The sequence below is a fragment of the Triplophysa rosa genome, linkage group LG22 (genome assembly GCF_024868665.1).
Source record: "Triplophysa rosa linkage group LG22, Trosa_1v2, whole genome shotgun sequence".
Lineage (NCBI taxonomy): Eukaryota > Metazoa > Chordata > Actinopteri > Cypriniformes > Nemacheilidae > Triplophysa > Triplophysa rosa.
Window position 1 is genome coordinate 16,334,234 of NC_079911.1, and position 23,925 is coordinate 16,358,158.

Genomic DNA, 23,925 nt, shown 5'->3' on the forward strand with positions numbered 1-23,925 from the left:
TATACGAGGTATCAGAAATGTCAGATATTTTTAATTAGATAACCTCTTCTACAAAGACTAAAAACTATGGAGTTTGATGAAAATTGGCATTTGTTGGCATAATTGGCATTACCAAAACATGTTGAGACCTCATAACATATGAATGTGGATATGTTTTATTGTAACTGGAGTAAAAAATCCAATAGCTGCTCCAGCTACAGGGAGTTTACCCCAAATTTATTTCTTTTACTCTCCCTCATTTGAAATATGACTTTCTTCTACAGCGCACAAAAGAAGATATTTTGAAGAATGTTGGCCATTGACCGCCATTATATGGACACAAAACAATTGAGACATTTCTCAAACGTCAATCTTCATTTGTGTTCTATTGAAGAAAGTCATACAGGCTTTAAACAATATAAGGGTTGAAAAAATGATTACGTTTTATTTTTTGAGTAAACTAACAAACCAATTGAATAGAACAATTGGCCGAAGGTTGCAGGATCACACATTGTTACACCAAAACACTTCCGTTGGGAAAGTGGCTTTATATTGCAACGATTGCAATGAAATATGTGACCCTGGATCACAAAACCAGTCTTAAGTAGCACAGGAACATTTTTAGTAAAAGACAAAAATACATTGTATGGGTCAAAATGATCGATTTTTCTTTTATGCCAAAAATCATTAGGATATTAAGTGAAGATCATGTTCCATGAAGATATTTTGTAAATTTCCTACCTTAAATATATAAAAACTTTATTTTTGTGAGTGGATGGCCTGCCACAGTGCCCCTGATTAACAACGTCAAAGGCGATTTTCTCAATATTTTGATTTTTTTTGCACTCTCAGATTCCTGAGTTTTAAACGGTTGTATCTCAGCCAGATATTGTCCTACTCTAACAACTCTTATTTTAAGATTAATCTTATTTATTCATCTTTCAGATTATGTAAAAATCTCAATTTCGAAAAATTGACCCATAAGACTGGTTTTGTTGTCCAAGGTCACATATCACAAAAAGTATATCAAAATGGGCTGAATATTTCAAGTAAGTGGTGGCATTCTTCAATAAACATGCAGAAAAGCCCATGTATTTGCCAGTGGCATGGTATCTGCCCACAGCGGGGAGTCTGATTGGTTAGCTCTGGGGAAGCTGAATGCCACATCTGATTCTATTTCATGTGTAGTCTCATATTCTCCAGTGTGATTTGGAGATTTCTATTTCTCTGAGCATAAAATCCTCGCATGTACAAAGCTGCCTGATGAATGTGTATAATCCTAAAGAGGCTGCATTGATCTGATAAGCAGCTAACAGATGCACAGCATTAAAAAATGAGACTTTCAGTAAGTCGAATATCCACTCATTAATCAAACGCAGATGCTGCGGTGACTGTCGCGCTCTCTCACAGATTGGGCTCGTGTAACACAATGCAGTTTATTGCTCGCGATACACAAAGCACCACGATTTCCAAACGGGAAACTTTCAGTGCCATCTTCACCACCAGGGGTCATTTTAGCAACACCTCTTGGAACTGGAACACGAATGCAATACGGTGTTCATGCACTTCTTCTAACGGTTTTGTATCCAGAGAGTTTATTAGAACACTTATCTATGAATGGCTTTTGTGTTTCTGTGTGAGGCATGAAATGATGTCACATTATTGGATGGTTTAAAGAGTTCTCAGCTGGTGGGTTGTTTTGGGTTTTTGAAGCATGCAGAGCTGCAGTCAGTTAGTTTTCTCAAATCAAAGAAGTCAGAAAACGTACTGTCCACTCGGTGTGCGCGCGCGCCTTGTTTTGAGCATACCTACAATAAAGCATAGCTTTTAATAACACATTCTGTTTCTCAGACGCTCTTATGGTACTTATTCATAAGGTGACGCAAATCTAAACTTTATGAAGCGTAAAGACCTTTTTGAAGAACTCTTGAGAGGTCTGTCCAACTCAATTGCTGCTTACCAACAGGGGGCGTGGTTCTCTTCTTTCGTAGGCGGAACGCCCGGATCGCTTCCGTCGGATTGGTCTGACGACGCTCCCCACCCCGCCCTCTCCTGTTTGCGGGGCGGGAGCCGCTCGCTGATCCCACGTGTGACGCTCGCTATCCCTGTTCGGTAATATTCCTCGAGCTGGGGCTGCAGTCCGTGCGTGCGTGTACGCTTATGTTTGGAGTTGGTTGGGCTGTGAGCTATGGAAGCGGACGCGAGTCAAGTCACCTCCGGAAGCCCGAACGATTCGCAACACGACCCGGGGTAAGAAGAACAGGACGAGTGCGCGCGCCAGTGTGTGTGTTTGGAGTTTGATTCAGTTGTGTCGGCGCGAGCCTCTCGCGTCCTTCCTCGCGCAGTTCTGCTGGTGTTTGATTGAAAGGTCATTTCTAACGGCTCATTTCTAACGGCCGTCGCGCAACTCGAGCTGTTCTCGGCTCGCTTTTTTATGAGGTATTTACACGGAATAATGGCTGTTTTGACATCTGGAGTCACTTATACCATGTTTTCTCCTTACAGTAAAATGTTTATCGGTGGCCTCAGCTGGCAAACCTCACCAGGTAAGCGGAATTTATTTTATTTCTGGAGCAGTTTTGCCTCACTTACCTTCATCCGTCTATTATACGTGTATTGTGTGTGAGTGTTGCTGCGCACAAGGTTATTGTGATTTCCATTCATCTGACATTCACTGACAGCGAGCGAGCGACGCGACGCGACTAAACTTCAACCAGTCTCGTCGCTCGTTCGCAGTGTAGACGCGGTGTAACCCTCTTGTGTCCTTGTGTTTGTGTTCAGACAGCCTTAGAGACTATTTCAGCAAATTCGGGGAGATTAGAGAATGTATGGTGATGCGTGACCCTACCACCAAACGCTCCAGGTAAACACAACTGCTTGACTGTCTGTCTGTGTTTAGCTTGTGCTGTTATGAGGGCAGATCAAGAAGAAGATAGAAAGCTGATCCATAATGAAACTTGACATTGAGTCAGGATTGTGCTGTTCGAGAGAGAGAGAGAGAGAGAGATGGTGTGTGGTCCTCTATACATGCATAGTAAACAGATTTGCAGATTATGAAAGATCTGCAAGTATGATATATTCATACAATATACGACTGAGCAGATACTTAACAAATGTGTTATGTGTTTGAACTATAGATGTGTATCTTCAATGTGTGCTTATGTTTACTGTTACACGTGCACTTTCCTGTAAAAAAAGATGAAGGTCAGATTTTAAGACTTTGAAGTTGACAGGTGACATGTATACCACATTCTGTCTATATGATATGATGTTCACCAACTTTAAATGAATCAAACTCGATCAGAACTGATTTACTGTTATACCTACTAATGCAACTTGAATTTTGCATTATTTTTTGACTTTGCTGTTTATTACTGTGGAGGTGCTTTGAAACATTCGGAATGTAAATAAAGGTGATTTATGCGGTTTGTTTTCATGTAGGTTTATGTTTTGTAATGTATACAGTGGTGTAGCAATGTGTGGGGGAAGGATTAAGATGAGTCTTAAAAAAAAAGACTGATTATCTCAAATAGTCATGTAGGAGATTATAGAACTATATAAACGCATTGATACTATCCATAGCTGAATATATAAGATAAACAAGAGTTAAGCACAGGAGTGTGTAGTGTCACTGTTTCTTCTATGGCGTTATCTCCTGACCTTCAGTGTGTTTTTGTTTTGCTCCACAGAGGATTTGGCTTCATCACGTTTGCAGATGTTTCCAGTGTAGATAAAGTCTTAGCTCAACCACACCACGAATTAGACTCCAAGACGGTATGTACCGCTTCATAACGCTTGCTGCTGCAATTTCTTCACGTCTGTAAGTGTGCTGCATGTGTGAGAGTATCGAGTCGGATGTAATTCCAATATAACGGCAAATTCTGATGTCGTTCTTTCCCACAGCGTTTTTTAATTTCCTTTTTCATCTCTGTTTATTTCCTGCTTCTTTATTAATGTGTTAGTTTTTCTCGTGGGCTTGAGTGGACTGTGAATTACTTGCATATCAGGGCTCAACAATAAGAATGGCCCGCAGCCAGTGTTTGAGTTTTGGGCTTGTTGATGCAACCTTGTGGAGCAAGTGCCTTGTTGTCAGTGCATGTTACATCCATTGTTCATGCACATGTCTCTATTTAACCATCATGGTTACTTTATAGATATTTTTTATTGTACATTTGCCTTGTTTGTGAAGTGGATAGTAAAAATGTTGGCTTGGCAAATAAACCCAAATAAAAATTTACTGGCTCAAGACAAGCAAAAAATCTTATTGTTCAGCCCTCCATATGTAGAAGAGATACAAGCAACCATAGATGCTGTGTGTTAAAATGAATGTGGCATCTGTGATGGTGTGTAGACTGACATTCACTCAAGGACTCTGAGCTGAAATGTGTCCTTCCCCTGCTAATCTGGGAAATAACATGAGAGGACCGTTATGAACCCCTCTGATCTCATTCTGAACAGAGACCTTTGGGTTTCCCCTTTCTTTTCCATCACAGTCACCTGAGACTCATGGGGACATGCACTTTCCACCCACATGGAATTGTTGTTTCACTTTGCGTCTTTATATGATAAACTTACACACGTTCTGGAAGACTTTAACTTCTGTAGCTTGAATAAGAAAACCTGTTTTCCCCCCACTTGGTTAAAGGGACAGTTTACCCAAAAATAAAAGTTCTGTCATCATTTAGTCACCCTCGAGTTGTTCCAAATCTGCATACATTTCTTTGTTCTGATGAACACAGAGAAAGATATTTGGAAGGAGGAACATTTTCAATGGTAGTCAAAAGTGCCCCAGAACGGTTTGCTTTACTTCATTCTTCAAAATATCTTCTTTTGTGTTCAACAGAACCAAGACATTTACAAATAATTTTTTCCTACTGTGGTAGTCAATGGTGGCCAAGAACTGTTTAGTTACACGCATTCTTCCAAATATCTTTCTCTGTGTTCCTCAGAACAACGAAATTTATACAGATTTGGAACTCGAGGGTGACTAATTGAACTTTTGGGTGAACTTTTGGGGTGTACAGATGTGTATACAGTATCAAGTATATTATGTTTTACTATTTAGTATTTATAAATGATAAAGTATACTGTATTGTATACAAAGCATGTAGTGCTATAATTGCCATTCATAACAGAAATGTATTGTTACATCAGGCATTCTGAAAATGACACTTCGCCGCTTGTTGATTTTTTTATTGTTTGGTCACACGAAAAACAATAAAATGAAATGTCAGACAAACCGTGCCGAACACCTGGAGTGACTACGCCGCAAGCTGCCTTCGTTCTTCAGTCTTCCGTGCTCCAGAAACGCTCATGTGTCTGACGCTGTCTGTAAATCTGACGGTAATGAATAATTACGACTGGCAGTGAGGTTTCGGGGCTGTGCAGCGTGTCGCTGTATTCAGCTGAAATCAGATTTCTGTGAGCTTTTTATCGCAGCGGGGGGTTGTTATCTCGTCTCCTGCAATCAGTGCTGAGTTTTGTACAGGAACAGTAAACACTTTGAGTGATGTTTTCTTGAAGAACTCTGGGGAGAAAATACATCTAGGCATATCTGAAAAGTCAGAGGCTGTGTCCCAAAACTCAGTCAGCTGCCTATCTAGACAGCGTTGTTAGCAAATTCCATTTATGGAAGTCGCGTCACTCGGTGGCCATGTTTGCAACGCCTCTGGGCAGCAAGTCCAGGGGAAGGCATATAATCACTGGCAAAATCCCAATTAAACAGCATATTTCCGATCAATAATTGAACACGACATGAACTGGATCATAACTTTGGTTTGCTAAGCTTAAATTGTGCTAAAAATCAAAATGTTCGAGGTCGCCTCATCTACTGCGCCTGCGTACAGGCTGGCAAGTGCCTCACGAGAGCCCCGCCCCAGAGAATTGTCAGTCTTTACTGATTGACGATTGGCTTATTTTACTGGAAGGCGGGACTTATTGAACCATATTGAACGTTGCATTCCTCGCCATTCATTGTAACGGTAGTGGTGCATCTTGATAATATTAATATCTTTGATTGTTAGGTAGTGTTAGGTAGGCAAAACAAGATTGTGGTTAGCAATTCTGTGAGTGTTAAAAGTTAGTGTAGAGATAAAGAAGATCGCTTGTTTTGTCAACTCCTGGTATCACCCGACTTAAATAATCAGAAGCGGTAATGCTAAACCTTATATAATTTGAGTATGTTTACTGAAGGTCAGATGTGCTTCATATGATCTGTGTCATACTTAAGATGTACTGCTAAATTAAGAACGCATATGTTTACACTTTATTAATTCATTTTAATTAGGCTGTTTTCTTTTAAAATTGAGCTAAAACAATTTCCACACAATGTTTGATTACAGAATGTAGACTAGTATGCACCAGGATGAAAATGTGTTTACTCTACAGATGCGATGTGTTAGCTGCCTTTTGAATGTGGTTGAAGTGATCGGATCACAAAACCCTGTGCAGCAGACCCATATTTAGCGGTGACCACTTGTTATCAGATTACCTAAATGGATGTTAATGCCAAGGGCAAACAGGGTCACTATAGGAAAAAAAAAACATTAAACTCTCCTGTATTACTGCTGACTCTGAGTTGGGCAAACCTTGGTAAATGTTTCATCTGATAACAGGCCATCACACACACAAAACGTACAATGTGTGCTCTAGTCTAAATTATATATTGCCCTAATGACTGCTGTCTGCTTTCAATGGGTTTTAAGGGTTTTGAAATGATCTGTGATTTGGTTGTCTGACTGAATGGCTGGGGCCGCTTGTAAAAATATGTTTTTCTGATACAGCACCAGCAGCGGTATTATAGACGAAGGTCCTGACCCCATAGATGCTGCTCATTCATTTAATAGAGTCTGATCGGACAACTTGGATATTTGCAATTGGCTGAATACGATGTTTATTATGTAGAAATATAATCAGATTTCTATATGAATGTTTTTGTGTCTGTCTGTTCATTCTTTTGGAATAGGAAGTTTGCTTTCAGGGTGCAGAGAGAATACGAAATTCAAAGCATAATATTGTTTCTGCTCACTGTTTCTATGGAATAATTGAGGTTGAATTGGTTAAGCCTCAGGCTAATTTCTAAAACGAATCGCTACATTGAATTCATCACTGAGAAGGTTTCCATACCCAGGTGTTGACCTGATTTAAAGAGATAACAATCATGGATCAGTCAATTGGAATTATGGGATAAACAAGGTTTGGTTCAGTAGACACACCAGTGTGTCATTTCACACCCTAACCTATCATATTTACTAGTCTAAATGTCTTCTATATGAACGAACATTTAGCTACTTTTTCCAACATGGTTTAAAAAGAAAGTGACTCTGTTGATATTTTCCTTTGAAGAAATCGAAGGGAAAATAGCAGTTGACATCCAAGTCGGTAACGTCCAGGGTGTGCAGCAGTAAGCAGTGTGTTTGTATGTGTGTGCGTATTATTCAGGAATAGTACGTCTGTAATGATACACACTTGCATGCTGCCGAGCCCTCGGGCAAACGCTCAATTCTACGCTGGGAGTTCTGCTCCAATCTAAAGCCCTTGCCTTGCTGAACATGGACAAGTAATTTCCTGCAAGAGGCCAATTTCGATCTGTTTATGTTTTTCCTCTTGACTAAGTCTGTCTGGATGAGATTGTTTGAAACTCCCCTTCATAAGAAGCTGTTTTAAGGCTGAGGCAAGACAGTGTGACATTGGAGCATGAAATAGTTTCTCTGATCATTCTTTCTTTCTGCACACAACGTTTGCGGTAAAATGGCACAAAAGCTGAAATTAACAAGATGACAAGCCAAAGATGATTCTGATTCATGTCTATATCATTGTTCCATTATGACCCATCCATGCTTATAATTTCAGTGTGATGATTTGAAATATGAGTGTATTGTGAATGATACATTTTGGTCTGCATAAGTGCATTAAATTATGACTTTGTTTCTCATTTAATTTTTCTCTCTCTTTTGTGCACAGATTGATCCTAAGGTCGCCTTTCCTCGACGTGCTCAACCCAAGGTCAGAATTTAAAACGTTTGCTTTGCATCAGAACATTTCCCTGCAAATGTGATGTGGTGTAATTTAGGTTTGGCCTTGTATGGTAATGTAAATGATATTTCACTTTGTAATAAGCATTAGGCAGTGGGATGGCGATGATGTGTATGTGGTCAGTCATGGGTGTTCACCTGAAGTGATTTGCCGGGATTTGTGGGTAGTTCTGTGATTAAGTGTCAGTGTGTCCGCCTTTTTTGTGCTAATGCGGTTCTTCCTCCTTACTCTGTAAATTGGTCTGAAGCTCAGACTGTCTACCCAAGTGCCGTCCACTTTGGAAGGTTTTTCCTTTTGTCCCAAAACAAAGAAAGATCGATGGTGAATTTTCCTTGATTTTAAGTGCCTCACGGATGGGGCTGAATGGCTGTGGTTTCAGTCAGAGGGAATCAGATCCATGTCGTGTCTTCTAGGCCTGTTGGTGTACATTTCCAGAGTTTCTAGACTTTTTTATTTTTTTTATTTTGCAGTTTTGGTCTCTTAACCTTTTTTGTGCAACTTCAAAAACGGCTCAGACGTTCCCCCCCGCAGGTCCCTGGATTCATGTTGAAACAAAGAAAATACATTTTTGCTCCCAGGCAGCACTGTTATTTTTTGAACCTCCTAAAACAATATGAACTCCCCTGTGGATGGCAGGTTATGAGAACCGAATTGTCAATTTCAGGGAGACACGAACGGGTTTCTCTCTTTTGTAACAGCATCCTTTCTGTGTGTGTGTTTTTTTGGGGGGGGTATCACAAAGATAAATAAAATAGCTTGTACTGTTGTTCATTTTTAAAAGAGAACAGAAAGCCGAGCTCATCAGTGCAGAAAAAGCTGTATTTACGTCAGTGTGAAGCAGAGAACATAGATTTTAAAGGATTTTAAGGCAACAGGATTAAGGCAGACCTACAGGCGTTGCACAGGGTCTTTTTTACATGTAAAATTGATTTTTTTAGACCGCAAGCAATCGGCTAATCGGTCCTGTCACACATCTTGCCTGCACTTGTGGAACGTTAGCAGTCGTGTTTATTTCAATTTCAATTATTTTCTATTTTACGAAGTCTGTTTTTTTAACAATATTGCTTGTTTGTTAAACTAACGGTCCTGTTGGTTATGACTCTTTGTAGCTGTCGAGTGTTATTACCATGTGATTCAAAGACGTGAGCATAAGGAGAAATATTGTGGACTTGTATTAAGTGAACGGATAGCTGAGGTGATTTTAACATTTGACTAATGACCTTCTGCTCTGGTGCCAAGAGTCCTTGATGATGTTACTAGTGATGTCATTTACACTTAATTCATGGTTGAGTTTTCCCCAACTGCTGTCTCTCCTCTCAGAATTGAGCTTATCATTGGTAGCCAAAGTGACCGTTGCCAGTCATGTCTCGAGATGATTTTCCCAGCCAACATTTGTTTCTGCCGTTGTGTCACACTGTGATATCACAACAGATCATGGCGTGTCTCAACGTGATTTTAATTGCCGCTGGGATTATGGCCTCTTGTGTTGTTAAGAGCTTGAAAGCTTGTTATGGAAATGGAAGCTAGTCATGAATCTCTTCAGAAGAGGTGACCGTTGTGATTAACTCTTTCCTGTTTGCCTTATTAGCATGTGCTCACGGAGAACTGCCACTCAGGTTTGAGACATCCCTGATTGTCATAACTTAAATTAGACTGCCGTCCAATTCAGAACAGTTGCATCGCTTTCTGAAGAGATGTGTTTCAGATTAATAAACTGTGTTTCAGATTCATCCCTGGTTTACCAAACTTTTCTTTATTTGTGTGCGATTTAGTAAGTTGTACAGATGTGTTTATGCTAGGGGTGTACCGGTTCAAATTACTCACGGTTCGGTTTGTGTCACGGTTTTAGGGTCACGGTTTCGGTTCTGTTTGTGCTATGTTCAGGGAAAAGGGACTACTGACAAATAAAAATAAGAACAAATAATTGAGCTACAAATAACAGCACCAATAAAACAACAGAGCAAAGCAGAAAATAAAATAAGATACTGTGTATACTGTATACCTTTCAAGCTAGAAATGGATTAAAGTAATCAAATAAAACATAACATTGCATATGCACAAATGAAATAAAGATGAATCATAATTGAAGTTACAGAAGCTATTGAGTCACAAGCAGTGAGTGATTTCCTTGACTTTTAACAGACAGCAGGAATATGCTGATGTCACTTTAAGAGGAATGAAACGGATCCAGAACACTGATACTGTACACATGCGTTGTTTTTCGTCTGTTTCGTCCGTTCACTTAAGACATAACCTACTATGTTTGTTAAGATACTCGACAAGAGGGGCATGTTGAACTACTTTGTGTGTGATTTTTTTCCGTTTAAGCGCTTCAAAGACAACTCAATATTTGTGCCATGTCTGAGACTTTCCTTATGCGCGTTTCGGATCTTCTCACAGTGCGCAAGCGAGTTTTGTTGTGCATCATCTTGCACTTAAATGTTTAAATTGGCAAGGCTTGAATGAGTTTAGTTTAAACGGCAACATGTGCTGTTCAGGTCTCACCGGCACTCGCGCGCTCACAACACCGGGGTGATGAAAGCATAAATGACTGGTCATATTACAGCATATGTCAATCCTATTGAAATTTGTCTACGTTATTTGATTTGTTGTAGGTATTAAATGTGTATCCATCGACAAACATACATTAGCTGAACTTTGTCAGTCTGTTTTACACGTTGTAATTTTTAACGAACCATATTATAAATGCGATTTACGATGAGCCGTTGGTGGAGAACCGTGCAGTTCAATTTTTTACCGAGAACCGTTACACACCTAGTTTATACAAATTGACATGTGCTATATCAGGGCTGTACGTTAACTTTTTTTGCACATAGCACTGGTGTCACAGAGGTTTAAAGTTTTGTAGCACAGGCCAAACAGTTTTAGCACAAGTATGAAACATCTGTAGTCATCTTTGAAGTGCAGGTATTAATGTTACACATTAAAAGACAGTAATGTTACATACAGATAAATAAATTAGGGCCATGATTTTGTGTTTTTCCCAAATTCCTTTTCCTTTTCAAATTTTCTGTGTTCAATTTTTCTGTGTTCTATGTTTCTCATATTTATATATTTGTCCACATAAAGAGACTGTAGTATACAATGCCTTAGTATTTACTACAGTAAACTGCAGTAAAATTTCTAGGTACTATAGTGTTTTTGAACCTTACTTTAGTATATGAACGTTTACTACATGTATAGTGTTTACTACAGGTTATCAATTAATATTTTTCATCTGGTTCAAATTAACCAGACTTTTATTTTGTCGGGTTGTCGCGACTACGCTTCAGTGTGTGTTTGACGGCAGCTTCTCAAATAGTGAAATGTTTGAAAAAAAACTTTTAGAGCAGCTCTGGAGATGAAGTTCATGTCCTCATACAGTGATATGCAGACAAATCCACAAGGGTCACTCATGTTGTATGTTAAACTGTGCAACTCATTCACTGGCAGATGACATAAATAGGAGGATTTCGCTTTCGCGATTCCTTCAACTTTTTCCCCACATCAAACAAATCATAGGGCTCTAGATATATGGACTCAATGCAGCCAGAAAACAAGTTTCAATCGCAAAAACATAGATAAAATAAATAGCGATGTGCCATCAGTTAACATCACATATAAAAACGACAAACACACTTCACATTACAAGCAGCTCAGTCTAATGCACGTGCAAAACTGTATTGCACACGTGCTACACTGGGAAATGTATTCTTCGCACAGACAGCCCTGGCTATAGTTATTAAAACTACAACATATAAATACCTGAAGTTACTTTCAGCATCCGGGTCTAATGCTGTGTTCACACCAAACGTGAAGCATCGCGTTCCTCGCTCTTTATTACTCGTGGGAATAGTTTGTTATTTTGGTGCGAGTGAAGCAAAAAACATTTCAGGACACGCATCCGGGTGTGTCAAACAGTAGGTGTCAATGAGCTCTTTGCGCGAATTTCTCGCTTGAGTTGACATTTTTCAACTTGCACTAAAGACGCAATTGATGCGCGTTTGCGTCTATTTGCGTCTTTGCATTGACTTTGTAATTTACTCACGCAAATTGTTAATTCGCATTTGGTGTGAACGCAACATTAGTCAGAAGATTGTTAAAGTTGTTTCAGGATGTTACTTTCAGGTCTGCTACTTTTCACCATCAAAGAATAGATAAAAATGTTTTATTTAAGATCTATAACCTTTTGCCTTAGTTTGTTTGGTTAAATGTACTGTTTCACAAATTAACGAGTTAGGAATGCCGTTCCTACTCTTCCGAACAGTGAATTGGTTCTCTTACCAGAGGGATTCACACACTTACCCAAACTTAATCTCTCTTCTGCATCCGTCTACAAAGTAGAAAACGCTCTGAAGTCTAGATAGATACATCCCTCCAGCAGCGTATCTGGCGTGTGTGGGTTTTAGTTGGGAAAAGAAATGCAGATTAAAATGGTTCTGCAAAACAGACAGGACGTCCATCGACTTTCCACAGAAAACAAAAAACAATCCGATATCTGGCAAAGGCAGAGAAGATCGTTGGGAGGGAAAAGTCAATCAGCGAGCGCTGAGTTGATGGGATCACGGTATCGGGACGCCTTGCTCTCATCTCACCGTAAAAAAAAGATTATAACGTGCACAAACAAGCAGTGGGGGAAGGATGCGGTAGGTTCTGAAGTGAAATGTGAAGAGTGACTGCTGCTGTTTCTTTGCAGATCAGACGGGAAGTGCTGAAAGAGGAGAATGTGAATGCTGTGGACAAGCTTATTAATATTGCTAGAGGTGTGCTGTGGTGTGGTGGTAAGCGCTCTGACACGATGCGCTATAGTGCTTCAGGTTCAGATGTGGTTTCTGATCACGTTGCCCTCTGCTCATTCCCATTATTTCATGCCATTTCTTGACTGTCTCTATCAATTAAAGGAAAAAAAATGATGTAGCCTGATGTAAAAATGGGAATAAAAGACCGGAGACCTAGATGTGAGGGTTTATTTCTAAACTTAGCCGACGGAGTTTGCTAAATAATTCAACACGGGTCACTCACTTCCTGAGCTTGACTGCAGTGAATCTTTTTATATTTATGTGATCGTTTTTACCTTATCACAAGGTCTTACGTAATAGGTTGTGGGTACATCCGTTAGGGATTTCCACTTGTCTTGAGATGGGATTCAGGGTGTCTAGGAGTACTTTTAACCAGTGTAACACACGCACGCACACACACGCACAATATGACAACTTTCATGAAAGGATTTCTGAGTTAAACAGGTCTGTGTTTGCATTCCATTGTGGAATTCATGTCAAATTGGATCATGCTTCCAGTTACCAATAATAGTGTGCTAATGTCAATATCTATATACATGGGTCAACGATGTTAAGATGTCCCCACAAAAGAAATTTACAAAAGTGATTTTATGTCCATAGAATGCACATTAAATGTAAGTAAAATGTCTACTTTATGGTTTCAACTAAATTTTTGGAGGATAAAATGTCATAATTTGGTTGAAATAATGTTAAATTGTCATTCAGTGTAACACAATATTTATTTACAAATTCAAACAACATGCTTATTCTGACTTGTACATGTTAAAATATATAAAAGAATAAGGGAGCATATTACATTTTATTGTGCTTTAAATGAGTAAAAAATTATTATTGACAAATGGGCAAAACCTAGGGTAGTGCCAAATAAAAAAAATGTAAATTAAGCCCTTTTCACAATGACGTCACATCCGCCTTTTCGCAAAGCAATGTATCATAACATCCGTCTTGCAACAAACAACAACAAGAAGAAGAACTTCCGTTTTGCCGTCGCGCTGGAATTTAACAATAGTGAGAAAAAAACTGACAGAACACGTATTCCTACTTATCCTAGCACCTTCGCTAACACAAAAAGAAAAGAAAACACTTACCTTCATAATCAAACAGGTACTGTTCAACGAAGAATTTGTATCATTTCTCTAGCTTTGATCTTGTCATTAGCTAAAATTTGTCTGCAAGACGTTTGTGATAAGCAGAGCGGGACGAGGGCCGTGAGGGAACTGCGCGAGGCCGGTGACGCGAGTGATGACGAGCATCTCTCTCGTCCCACTCTGCTTGTTACAACGTTGTACATCATCTAGCCGTATTTGTGGCAGATGTGCAAGGGACTTGGTAAACTCCATTCTGAGGCGCTAGCGGAAGTAACTACTTGAGTTTTACTGGCGGTTGGCAAACCAGCTTATAGGTGCATTACCGCCACCTTATGAACTGGAGTGCTAGTGGAAGCAACGATACACTGCTTCGCGGCAGAACGGAAGATGCGTGACGTCATGTGAAAAGGGCATATTACAACTAATTAGCATTTGGGGTGAAAGTAATTAGACTTTTAATATGTCATAAATAGATTTTTGTTGTAAATATGCCTGACAAGATTGTTACACTGAATGACATTTTTAGTGGGCGTCTTCTGTAAATCAGGGAAAAATGTATGATATTTATTTTTTGCTCAGAAAAACAAAAATGCAATAAACAGAAAACGTTTTCATTTGAAAGCAATTTAAACAAATTAAAACAGTATTACACTTACTGGGTCTCATTCATGAAACAGGAGCAGAACCAATTTTTGTGTAAATTGTTTGTAAAGTCATTCTAACGTAAATTTTCAGATTCATGAAAATGTTCGTTTTTTAAAAATGTTAGTTGGTATGAAAAAAATGTACACCTGCTCCATACCACGTGTAAATGGTGTAAAGCATGTAATCTTCTGTAGTCTTTCAGACAAACTGATTACATTGCTTTTTGATGCACCGTGTATCATAATGATATTTCACGAGTTCTTTTGCCCTATCTTTCATAAGTTTTTCTTTTAATCTATGGGTAAAACGCAGAGCGCGTCCATGTCCTTTTTTTATACAGCCGTCCAATCACAGTGGAGAAGAGGCAGGACAAACACTACATTGACCATCCATCATACACAACAATGGAGAAGTTAATATTAATGATTACTGCATTTTCATATTCAGTAACATTCTTCAAGATAAGATACTAGTAACAAGTTGGCTAACTGTTGCGGATATTCTAAATCACAGCAACCAACGCATCTCCGGAATAACGCGCAGTGCGTTCTCAAGCACCGCCATCTGGTCGTTTTCAGAAGAGCACTAGGTATTATTATTTTAGCTGGCTTCAAACGCTTTGGTGGACACAGTTTAATTGACAAATTTATTTGTACGCATATAGCCTATTAGTATCTTATGCATTTATGCAATATAATGTAGCCAAGCCAGAGAATGAAGTCCAGAGGATTCCAGCATTCCTAGATACGTAATTTGATACGTAGCTGTAATTCATAGGCGGGGATTATGCTAATTGTCAATAAGCGTGGATGCGCGCCCTATTTACGAATTATTGGAATTCTTTAACATACACACGTTTTACCATGAAATCTGACGTACTAAGTATTTGTGAATAAGGAGGAAAGTTTTCAGGAAGGTCTGTTTTACGTGCAAATTACTCGGAATTTACGAATGTTTCATGAATGAGGCCCATTGTTTTTATGCTTAAACCAGTGGTCGGGAACCTATAGCTCGGGAGCCGCACGTGGCTCTTTTCAAAAATCATGTGGCTCGCCAGGTATCTACCCTTCACCAACATTTGATCTTTTAAAAACATCATAATATATATGAATATTTCAGGTTGTCCTGGCCAATACACACATGCAGTGCTATGCGCAAGCCGCGTCACGACACTAATCAACGGCAAACAATGTTTATATGGTAACCTCTTGCGCCGGCAGCCCAGCATCATATCGAAAGCCCAAAGTCTCCCAATTCGCGTGCTTTTTACACAGAGCGCGACTGTGTTCACACCAAACGCGAGCCACGCTCTTTATTACTCTCAGGAAAAATTCGAAATTCGAAAACTCTTCAGAGGTGGGTAGTAACGCGCTACATTTACTTCGTTACATTTACTTGAGTAACATTTTGGAAAAAATGTACTTTTTAAGTTAAATTAAAAGTGTGTACTTTTACTCTTACTTGAGTAAATTTCTAATAGAAAATCTGTACTTTTACTTCGTTACATAACTTACATTGCGTGACGTTCCTTCGTTCCTTCATTTTAAAATATGCTTTTTAAAACGCGTTGTTTATTTCAAGGTTGTCGTCTCTTTTTACGGGCATTCCCGAGTGATCGATTCTTTTGAGTCGATTCTTTTGAAAGCATTAATTGAACAATGGGCAAAACCATTTGAATAGGCCAATGAATCAGTTCAAATGATTTGTTCAGTTCGCAGCACGATCTGAATCATCTGAAGCAGGATTACTCACTCCTCGTAGCGCGAAACTTAAGAACACGCAGAACACAAAGAGCGTTGGATGAAGTGGATATTAATCTATATATATACAATCAAAACTGCAAATGTGTCATATTGTTTGCCAGCAATGATAAATGCCCGCCATATGCGCGCACCCGCGCGACCTGTTCGTCAGACACCGCAACATGTGCGTTACCTGTCAGACACAGAGACGTGGGCTTGCAGAAATATACATTTGAAGAACAGAAGGAAGAAAACTTGTTGATGGGCGTGTGGTTCACTGTTTACTGTTTGTTTACAAGTAAGAGCGTTTCACAACACACACGTGACACAGCACGAGAAAACATGAGCTTTGTTCAAAAATGTGTATTTCATTTAAGAGAGCACTGCAGATGTTCTAGATCATCTTAGGAAATGCTCTGAGTTTAGTTCATGCTTTAGTTTGACATGGTCTATTATTCTAAATAAGTTGTGTAAACTACATTGGCATCCGGACTAGATGAAATATACAGTGCTTGTCTCTTCTGTGTTTGTCTATGCTTTAGTCTCTCTAGTATATTGAAAAGATATCTGCTTATGATAATTAAAAATATTGATTAAAATGTAATATTAAAATATTGGCGTTAATATTCATTTTATGTAGTAGGCCTATATAATCAGATACAAAGTAACTAAGTAACTAGTTACTTGAGTAGTTTTTTCATTGCATAGTGACTTTTACTTTTACTTGAGTAACAATTTCTCTAGTTACTTGTACTTTTACTTGAGTAAAGATTTTGGCTACTCTACCCACCTCTGAAACTCTTAGCGCGAATTCATAGCTCGAGTTGAAAATTTTCAACTTGCGCGGAAGAATGCCTCAAACGTGCCGCCCGATTCACGTCATTCGCACCGCCTGCCGCGAGTTCGCGTCTTTGCATTGACTTTGTATGTAAATTACTCGCACCGAACGCTTAATTCGCGTTTGGTGAGAACACGGCATTAGAAGAGCGTCATGCTTTTATTGAGAGTTACGGCTGCCGCGCTACGTAATCACATTTAAAAAGTTTTAAAAACACATGGAAGCAGATGGAAGCAAACTGCGATGCGTCATTATGCGCTGCTCCTCATTTCCGTGTGAGCAGTCTTTCTCGCATATGAAGTCCATACAGCTGTCAAGGTTGACAGAGGAGTTGTAATGCCGGTATGTAAGTGTCTTGACCACCTACGAACCGAACTACAACGCTATTACCAAGACACTAGTTATGTTCACTTTTATGAGGTGTTGCGCAGACCGATCGGCGTATGACATCAGAGTGCCGCGAGAGCAGAGCTCCGTGTGCTTTCGAAACGTGGTACTCTGATGTCAGACATTCGCCGATCATGCAGCATTTCAAGAAGTCGAACATTGCAATGTAAAGTCAGAAGATGCAGTATTTTGTATCAGTATTATGAATGTGCATTTTTTAAAATTGTTATATGTTAGATATAATGAAGTTTAATTGAATTGAGGCCTAATGTAAACCTGTAAGTTGTTTATAAATCATGGAAATTATTTTTTAGAGGCCCAGATGTATGCACTGTTTCGTTTGTTTCACTGTTTTTGCCTTGTCTGTGGACATGTTCTCTTATTGAAGGCAAAGAACAATTAATCCCCACAGGGACCATAAGTGAGACTGTGGACACAAGTCAAGTTTTTAGTATTGAAGACATTGAAAGATGTTATAGTTTTTGCAATGGCTCTTTTGCAAAAATAAATGAACCAAAACTGTAAAAATGGCTCTTTGGTTAAAAAAGGTTCCGACCCCTGTGCTTAAACCTTTTTTCGTCTTTGACCCACATAGCCACAGACAAAATCAAGGGAGACAAAATCAAGGGACCATTCCAAATTTCCATGAAATCATCTTTTCTACGGTAGATGTTTAGTGTTTGATGAATTTTTACAAAATCAAACCTCAGGAGTGACATTGCTGTCATCCAACAGCAATTTTAAACACTGACAGCATGACAAGACACATGAAAACTGTGATAAAAATCAAGGTTATCACATACATATATATCACATACATACGTTTTTAACTTTTCCTAAATACATGGAGAAATATGAGTAAATATGAACTTGTTTTCTTTGCAGTATTTGAGGTCTGAAATAATAAGAGCGTCTTTTCTGTCATTTTGACCTGTTTCTCCAGTTTTCATTTTCTGCAGATAAATTCAAATAGAAACATTATGTTTATTTGAAATTTGTCAAAAATATTGTTATTAATTCACAGAATGAAACAAAAATGATAATTTTACCTGAACACATATAAATAGTAAATATTTTTATAATGCTCTCCTAGTTTTTTAAATATGTATCGTCGTGTATTTGTTTTTATGTATTTACTGTATGTGTATGTGTCCAAATCTGCAGAATTCCCCGTTAATCATTACAAAAACCATGCAGACTCCTTGAGCATGTAGTCAGGCTGTTTAACATCAGTGTTGGAAGAAGTTTGTCCTCCTATTTTACAGATATCTTAAAGGAACAATACGGCATTTTTAGCAGGATCTATTGACAGAAATGCAATATAATATACAAAACAATTTCTTCAGAGGTGTACAAAGACCTTACGTAATGAAACATTATGTTTGTAATACCTTAGAATAAGCTGTTTATATCTACATACAGAGCGGCCCTACATACATTGAATTCGCCGCCATGTTTTGTACAGCAGCCCTAAACGGACAAACAACTCTACAACGCCCGTTTCCTCTTCCTTTCCGCTGCGGTATAGTGGTGAAACGGATCGTGGGAAGATCCGTTATCCGTACGGATCGTGCTCTCCGGTGCGGAACGCTTGTGACCCACGGATTAACTGAAAGTTTATTCATCATTGAGTAAGAGTAAAACCTACTCTCGCTCGCTCACCAGTTTCAGCTCCAACGCGCTCTTGCTCTCTCTCTCTCTCTCAAGCATCTGGACGAGTACAATATTAAAGCGGTTCCAGATAAACAATGACGCTCAAAACTGCTCCGTCACACAGCTAATATTACAACATCAACATATCTTGGTATGTTAGTATGTTACTCACGTACTGATCCGAATCAATGCAACCTCGGGGGTGATTTTTAGACGATCTTTCTCTCCAACGTCTCTGCTGGAAAGTATCTCCATAGATATCTATGAGTATCTCTGCTAAAAGCCTCAGTACCGCGCGTCCTAACGCGAGTGTCTCTGCTGTAAAGTCTTTATAATATTAACACAGGTCCTAGCTCCTGCCTGACTTTTATCCTTCTTTTTAAACTTAAAATCCACAAACCTTTTATTTTATGTAATACATAAGACATCGCTCTTTCTACAGTCCTTCTAATGCCCGCAAAATCTCTTCCCTGCGTCAACATGAGAACGACATCTTTTTTGTACTGTGGTGGCCACCGTCGTGTTTGGACTGAGCGATTCGTGGCAAATCTATAATACAACGCTAGTGGCCGCTGTTAACCAAGAACTGCGCCTTTAAGTGTACTGTTGTGTTGTTTCTCTGATCCAGTATGCCTCTGTCATGAACGTGGGTGGTGAGGACAAGGACAGAGGACCCAAGTGCAGACAGCGGGTAAGGGGTTAACAAGACAGACTTTAATTATAACTAAAAAATACAAAACAAAGACCCACGTGGGGGAACATAACAAAACACAGCAACAAGGACAGGGACTAACTAGACTAGAAATAATAACAACACTTGACATAACCACAATAAACTAAACTAACTACAAAACAGTAACTCACCCACATGACACAAACACAACGCAACAGAACAATGAACCAGCACGAGACAGAAGACACAAGGGCATTATAAAGGGGATAAATCAAGAGGGGACAGGTGCAGGACATGAACTAATTAACAAACAATAACGAGACGAAAGGGCAGGAACAGAGACGCCACACCGGAGAGTGGAAGACCATCAGGGACAAAACGTCACTCTCCACATAAAACAAGAGGTTCTATCATGGTTCTGCCACTAGGTCAAGAGAAGCAAGACAAGGTGGGCAGAACCATGACAGCCTCCTTCTCTGTCTTTCTGGTGCAGCAGAAACAGAGAACTGCAGCATCTTATTGAAGGCCTGTCTTCTGATGCTTTGTTGAAAACAGGTGTGGGATGAATCTAGAGCAGATAAAAGTGAAGGACAGTTATGAGTTTTCACTCTCATTCAGGCATATAATGCTACTGCTGTAATGCTGAGAGAGCGAGAAGAGAGAGCTGGTGTGATAAAGTGCGGTCCTACTCGGAACTGGGCTGAATTATATGTGACCAACAGTCCACCAACATTTACATGCGATGTAAAATCATCAAACCAGAGAGAAAGAGAGAGAGAGAGAGATGATTTGCTGATTTACTTATAGATCCTCTCTCGCTCCTTTTCTGTCTCTTTCCTTCTCTCACTCTTGTTTTTATTTCAGCTGTCATCTACTCCTCCTCTGCTGTGATCTTGCTGGGGGCCTTTTCATCTAGCGTGTGTGTGTGTGTGTGTGTGTGTGTGTGTGTGTGTGTGTGTGTGTGTGTGTGTGTGTGTGTGTGTGTGTGTGTGTGTGTGTGTGTGTGTGTGTGTGTGCGCGCGTGTCAGTCTGTTGTGCTATTTTAGCAGAGATGTATTTTGGGTCTGTCTGAACGTGACTCATAATATACATCTCTGCGTACAAATAGTGCAAGTATTTAGACAAATGAAAAGAAAGATAATTATATTAATAAAATAAAATAAAGTGTGATGTATGTAGTGCAACTTAAAGTGGTTTATAATATATGTAAATATATAAAAACAGAAATAGAGTATAGCTTAAACAAAGATTTACATTTAAGTAGCAGAATAAAGGGATATAATAATATAATGTTCTCTCTCTCTCTCTCTCTCTCTCTCTTAACTGGAACTCTCTGAACTGGAACTCTCTGAACAGGAACTGCAGTCCTCCAGTTTTTTTTTCATAGGAACAACCGCTCACGTTCGATGGCCCACTCGGGCTGGATAGATTGGCTTATAGACACCGTGAGGGAGTCATTGTGCTCTTTCTAAGAGGCCGTGTCGTGCAGAGAGTCTGTCTGGGAGTTAAATATCTCTGGGAAAGACTTCCACTGTGGCTTGTGGTTGTTTAGAAACCGCACTACCCCCCATACGGCATGGAAAGAGGAAGCGCCTCGGAACAACCGAGTTTTAGAGCAATTACACCCCGATCAATAGAGAGAGAGCAGCAATAACAGGACATTTCCACAACAGCGGGAGGGCACACAGAGAGAAGCTGATATCCGGCTGCTGGATTTGGGTTTATTAGATGGAGACGGGGGGTTTAAGCCAAGATTTTGTCCAGTACACAGCTGCTCGATCAGCCCAGATCAAGGTGATGGACCATAGGACTGAACAAACAACAGCAGCAGGTTTTGTTTTCTCCTCGCTGTAGACTAGAGGGATTTCTGTCGGGTTTTACGGCTTTTTCTGTGCTGCGAGAGACAGGAGCAGATCGCAGGCTGCCGTGGGCAGAACCAAAGGGTGGTGGTCTTTGACAAGTCCCCTGTCATTCCCAAAAATCGAAAAGAGTCATTGCAGCGTTCGCAGATCTTATTGTCTCTCAGACTGGCAGAGGAGCGTGTTCGCTTCGTGTACAAAGAACAAGTTTTTGCCTGTTCATCCCTGTACCACATTAGTTCTTACTGTCTTGTTTCAGGTTTGAGGGAGCATTGCTGTGAGATTTCTGTGGAAATGCAACTTTCACGGAAAGAAAGATGCTCCAAAGTGTAGTCAGGGCCTAAAAAGTATTGAATATACTTAATCCACTCACCTTTGTTAATCTTAAATGAATTGTTTTTTAATTTGAAGGAGTTCACACGTCGTGTTTGTTTTCTCTTTTGTGACTTGGCTTTTAATTGGATGTTAAATGAATAACACTGTTTTTGGTCTGGCGTCGATAAATGTGTACAAAGCCACATCTGAGCTTTCAGGCGTCAACGGAAACTTTCTCCATTCTGTTCGGTACCCGGCCCGCTGTTAAAATCTTTGCTCTCTTTAAACAAAGAGCGAGATTGTGTTTTCTCCTGCCTGTTTGCTGCTCAGGCAGAAGTGCCGCCTTAATTAAATCAGTTTGACTAACGGATTAATTAGACTGGCTGGACATTTGCTCATTCGGTCCCGGGAGAATCGGAGAACGGTGGCTGTGTGATCGATGGGGAATCAGGTCATCTCCAGCCCTCTGTAAACTCTGAGTCGCTGCTCATGCTTTTTCACTCTGTGTGTTTAACAGGTTTTGGCTGCAAATCAATGCAAATCCATGAATGGCAATGACTGTCATTTTGCCTGTTTTCTGCCATTGTAGCCAGTTTAGCTGTTTTGAGGGTTTCAGTAGAGATTAAAGCCGTGTCGATTTTTTGGCCCGCAGTGTAGACAGGTTTGTCGATTAAAATGGAGGCGTTCAAAATTTCGGCATATTGCTATTAACTTCTGCTGTCATGTCATGTTGTATTTTATCATATAGCAATACCTGCTTTACTTTTTTATAAATATTTTCATCTTAAGCATAAGATATTTAAGGGTACTGTGTGTTGTGACATGAAACGGACAACTAAATATTAACACCTAAAAACACAGAAAATGTGCACACGTAGAAAAAGTGAAGTGAAAGCAGTCTAATAAGATCTAGGTGTCGTGAGCGCTAACTGTAGACAGATATGAACCTCAGATAAGTTCAGGATGTCTGTGGAGAAAGACGATGACACTGAAAGAGACTTAAGGAGAGTTGAGGAGCAGAGTTGAGGTTAGGAGAGCTGCCAATCTGAATACTGGTTTAGTCACAGAAAACATCTGTGTCCTCAGGTTGATATGATGAGAGTTCTGGAGTCACAAACACACACGCATGCACGCATGCACGCACGCACGCACACACACACACACACACACACACGCACACACACACACACACACAGATAGTCCTGTTTTATTATTGCAGGCATCAAGGTTGATCTATAGCTATGTGCACAGGATTAAACATGCAGACTGAAGGTCTGGAACTTATCGCCGCTTTCTTTGGCCAAGGCCCACCCAAGAGGCCATATGACTGACAGGTAAAGCAACCAATCACGTTTCATTTTGTGGAAATGTCCCCGCAGTAACATACCGGTGTAAATTCACGAACGTGTCAAAAGTTAACAGCAACAAAATGATTATAAGTTCATGCTGTGAACCTCGCATACTTTTAAGAATTGAGCATTTAGTCGATTGTGATGAATTCTTATAGCAACCGTTGTAAACACGACAGCGTACTTCTTAGATCAGACGGCTTCGCGTTGTTTCCAGGCAGACCGTTAAAGAACGCGACACGCACGTCTCCCGGAAATCCTGTCAAATTCAACCAATCAGATGACGACTTCGAACGTGCTGAAGTGTTTCCAGAAAAGTGTTCCATATGCATCAGACATTTAGCCAACGGTCCGTGGGCGTGTTGTCTGCGGCTGAGACTACCTGCTTGGATAGGAACAGACTGTCTGACCAACAAATTTTCATGTGATGTTTAGGGAAAGGTAAATCTGAAATGGTATCATTAGAATACACAGGCGTGGAAAAACTCATTTGAATAATAGCAAAGCAATTTCCGTGATTGGCTGTACAGAAGAAACGTGTTTAGACTTTGAAATCAAACAGAA

General features: G+C 39.7%; 1 protein-coding gene across 2 annotated transcripts in view; it reads left to right on the plus strand.

Annotated features, from left to right (window-relative positions):
• Window positions 1-2,058: 2,058 nt before the first annotated feature.
• Window positions 2,059-23,925, plus strand: part of msi2a (musashi RNA-binding protein 2a) — a 134,133-nt gene continuing 112,266 nt past the window's right edge. The window contains exons 1-5 of one of the 2 annotated variants that reach the window (XM_057320809.1): window positions 2,059-2,229; window positions 2,485-2,525; window positions 2,761-2,842; window positions 3,669-3,753; window positions 7,942-7,983. In XM_057320809.1, coding sequence (XP_057176792.1) covers window positions 2,168-2,229; window positions 2,485-2,525; window positions 2,761-2,842; window positions 3,669-3,753; window positions 7,942-7,983 — 312 coding nt within the window. In that variant the 5' untranslated portion in view covers window positions 2,059-2,167. The other variant, XM_057320808.1, reaches the window with a different exon arrangement.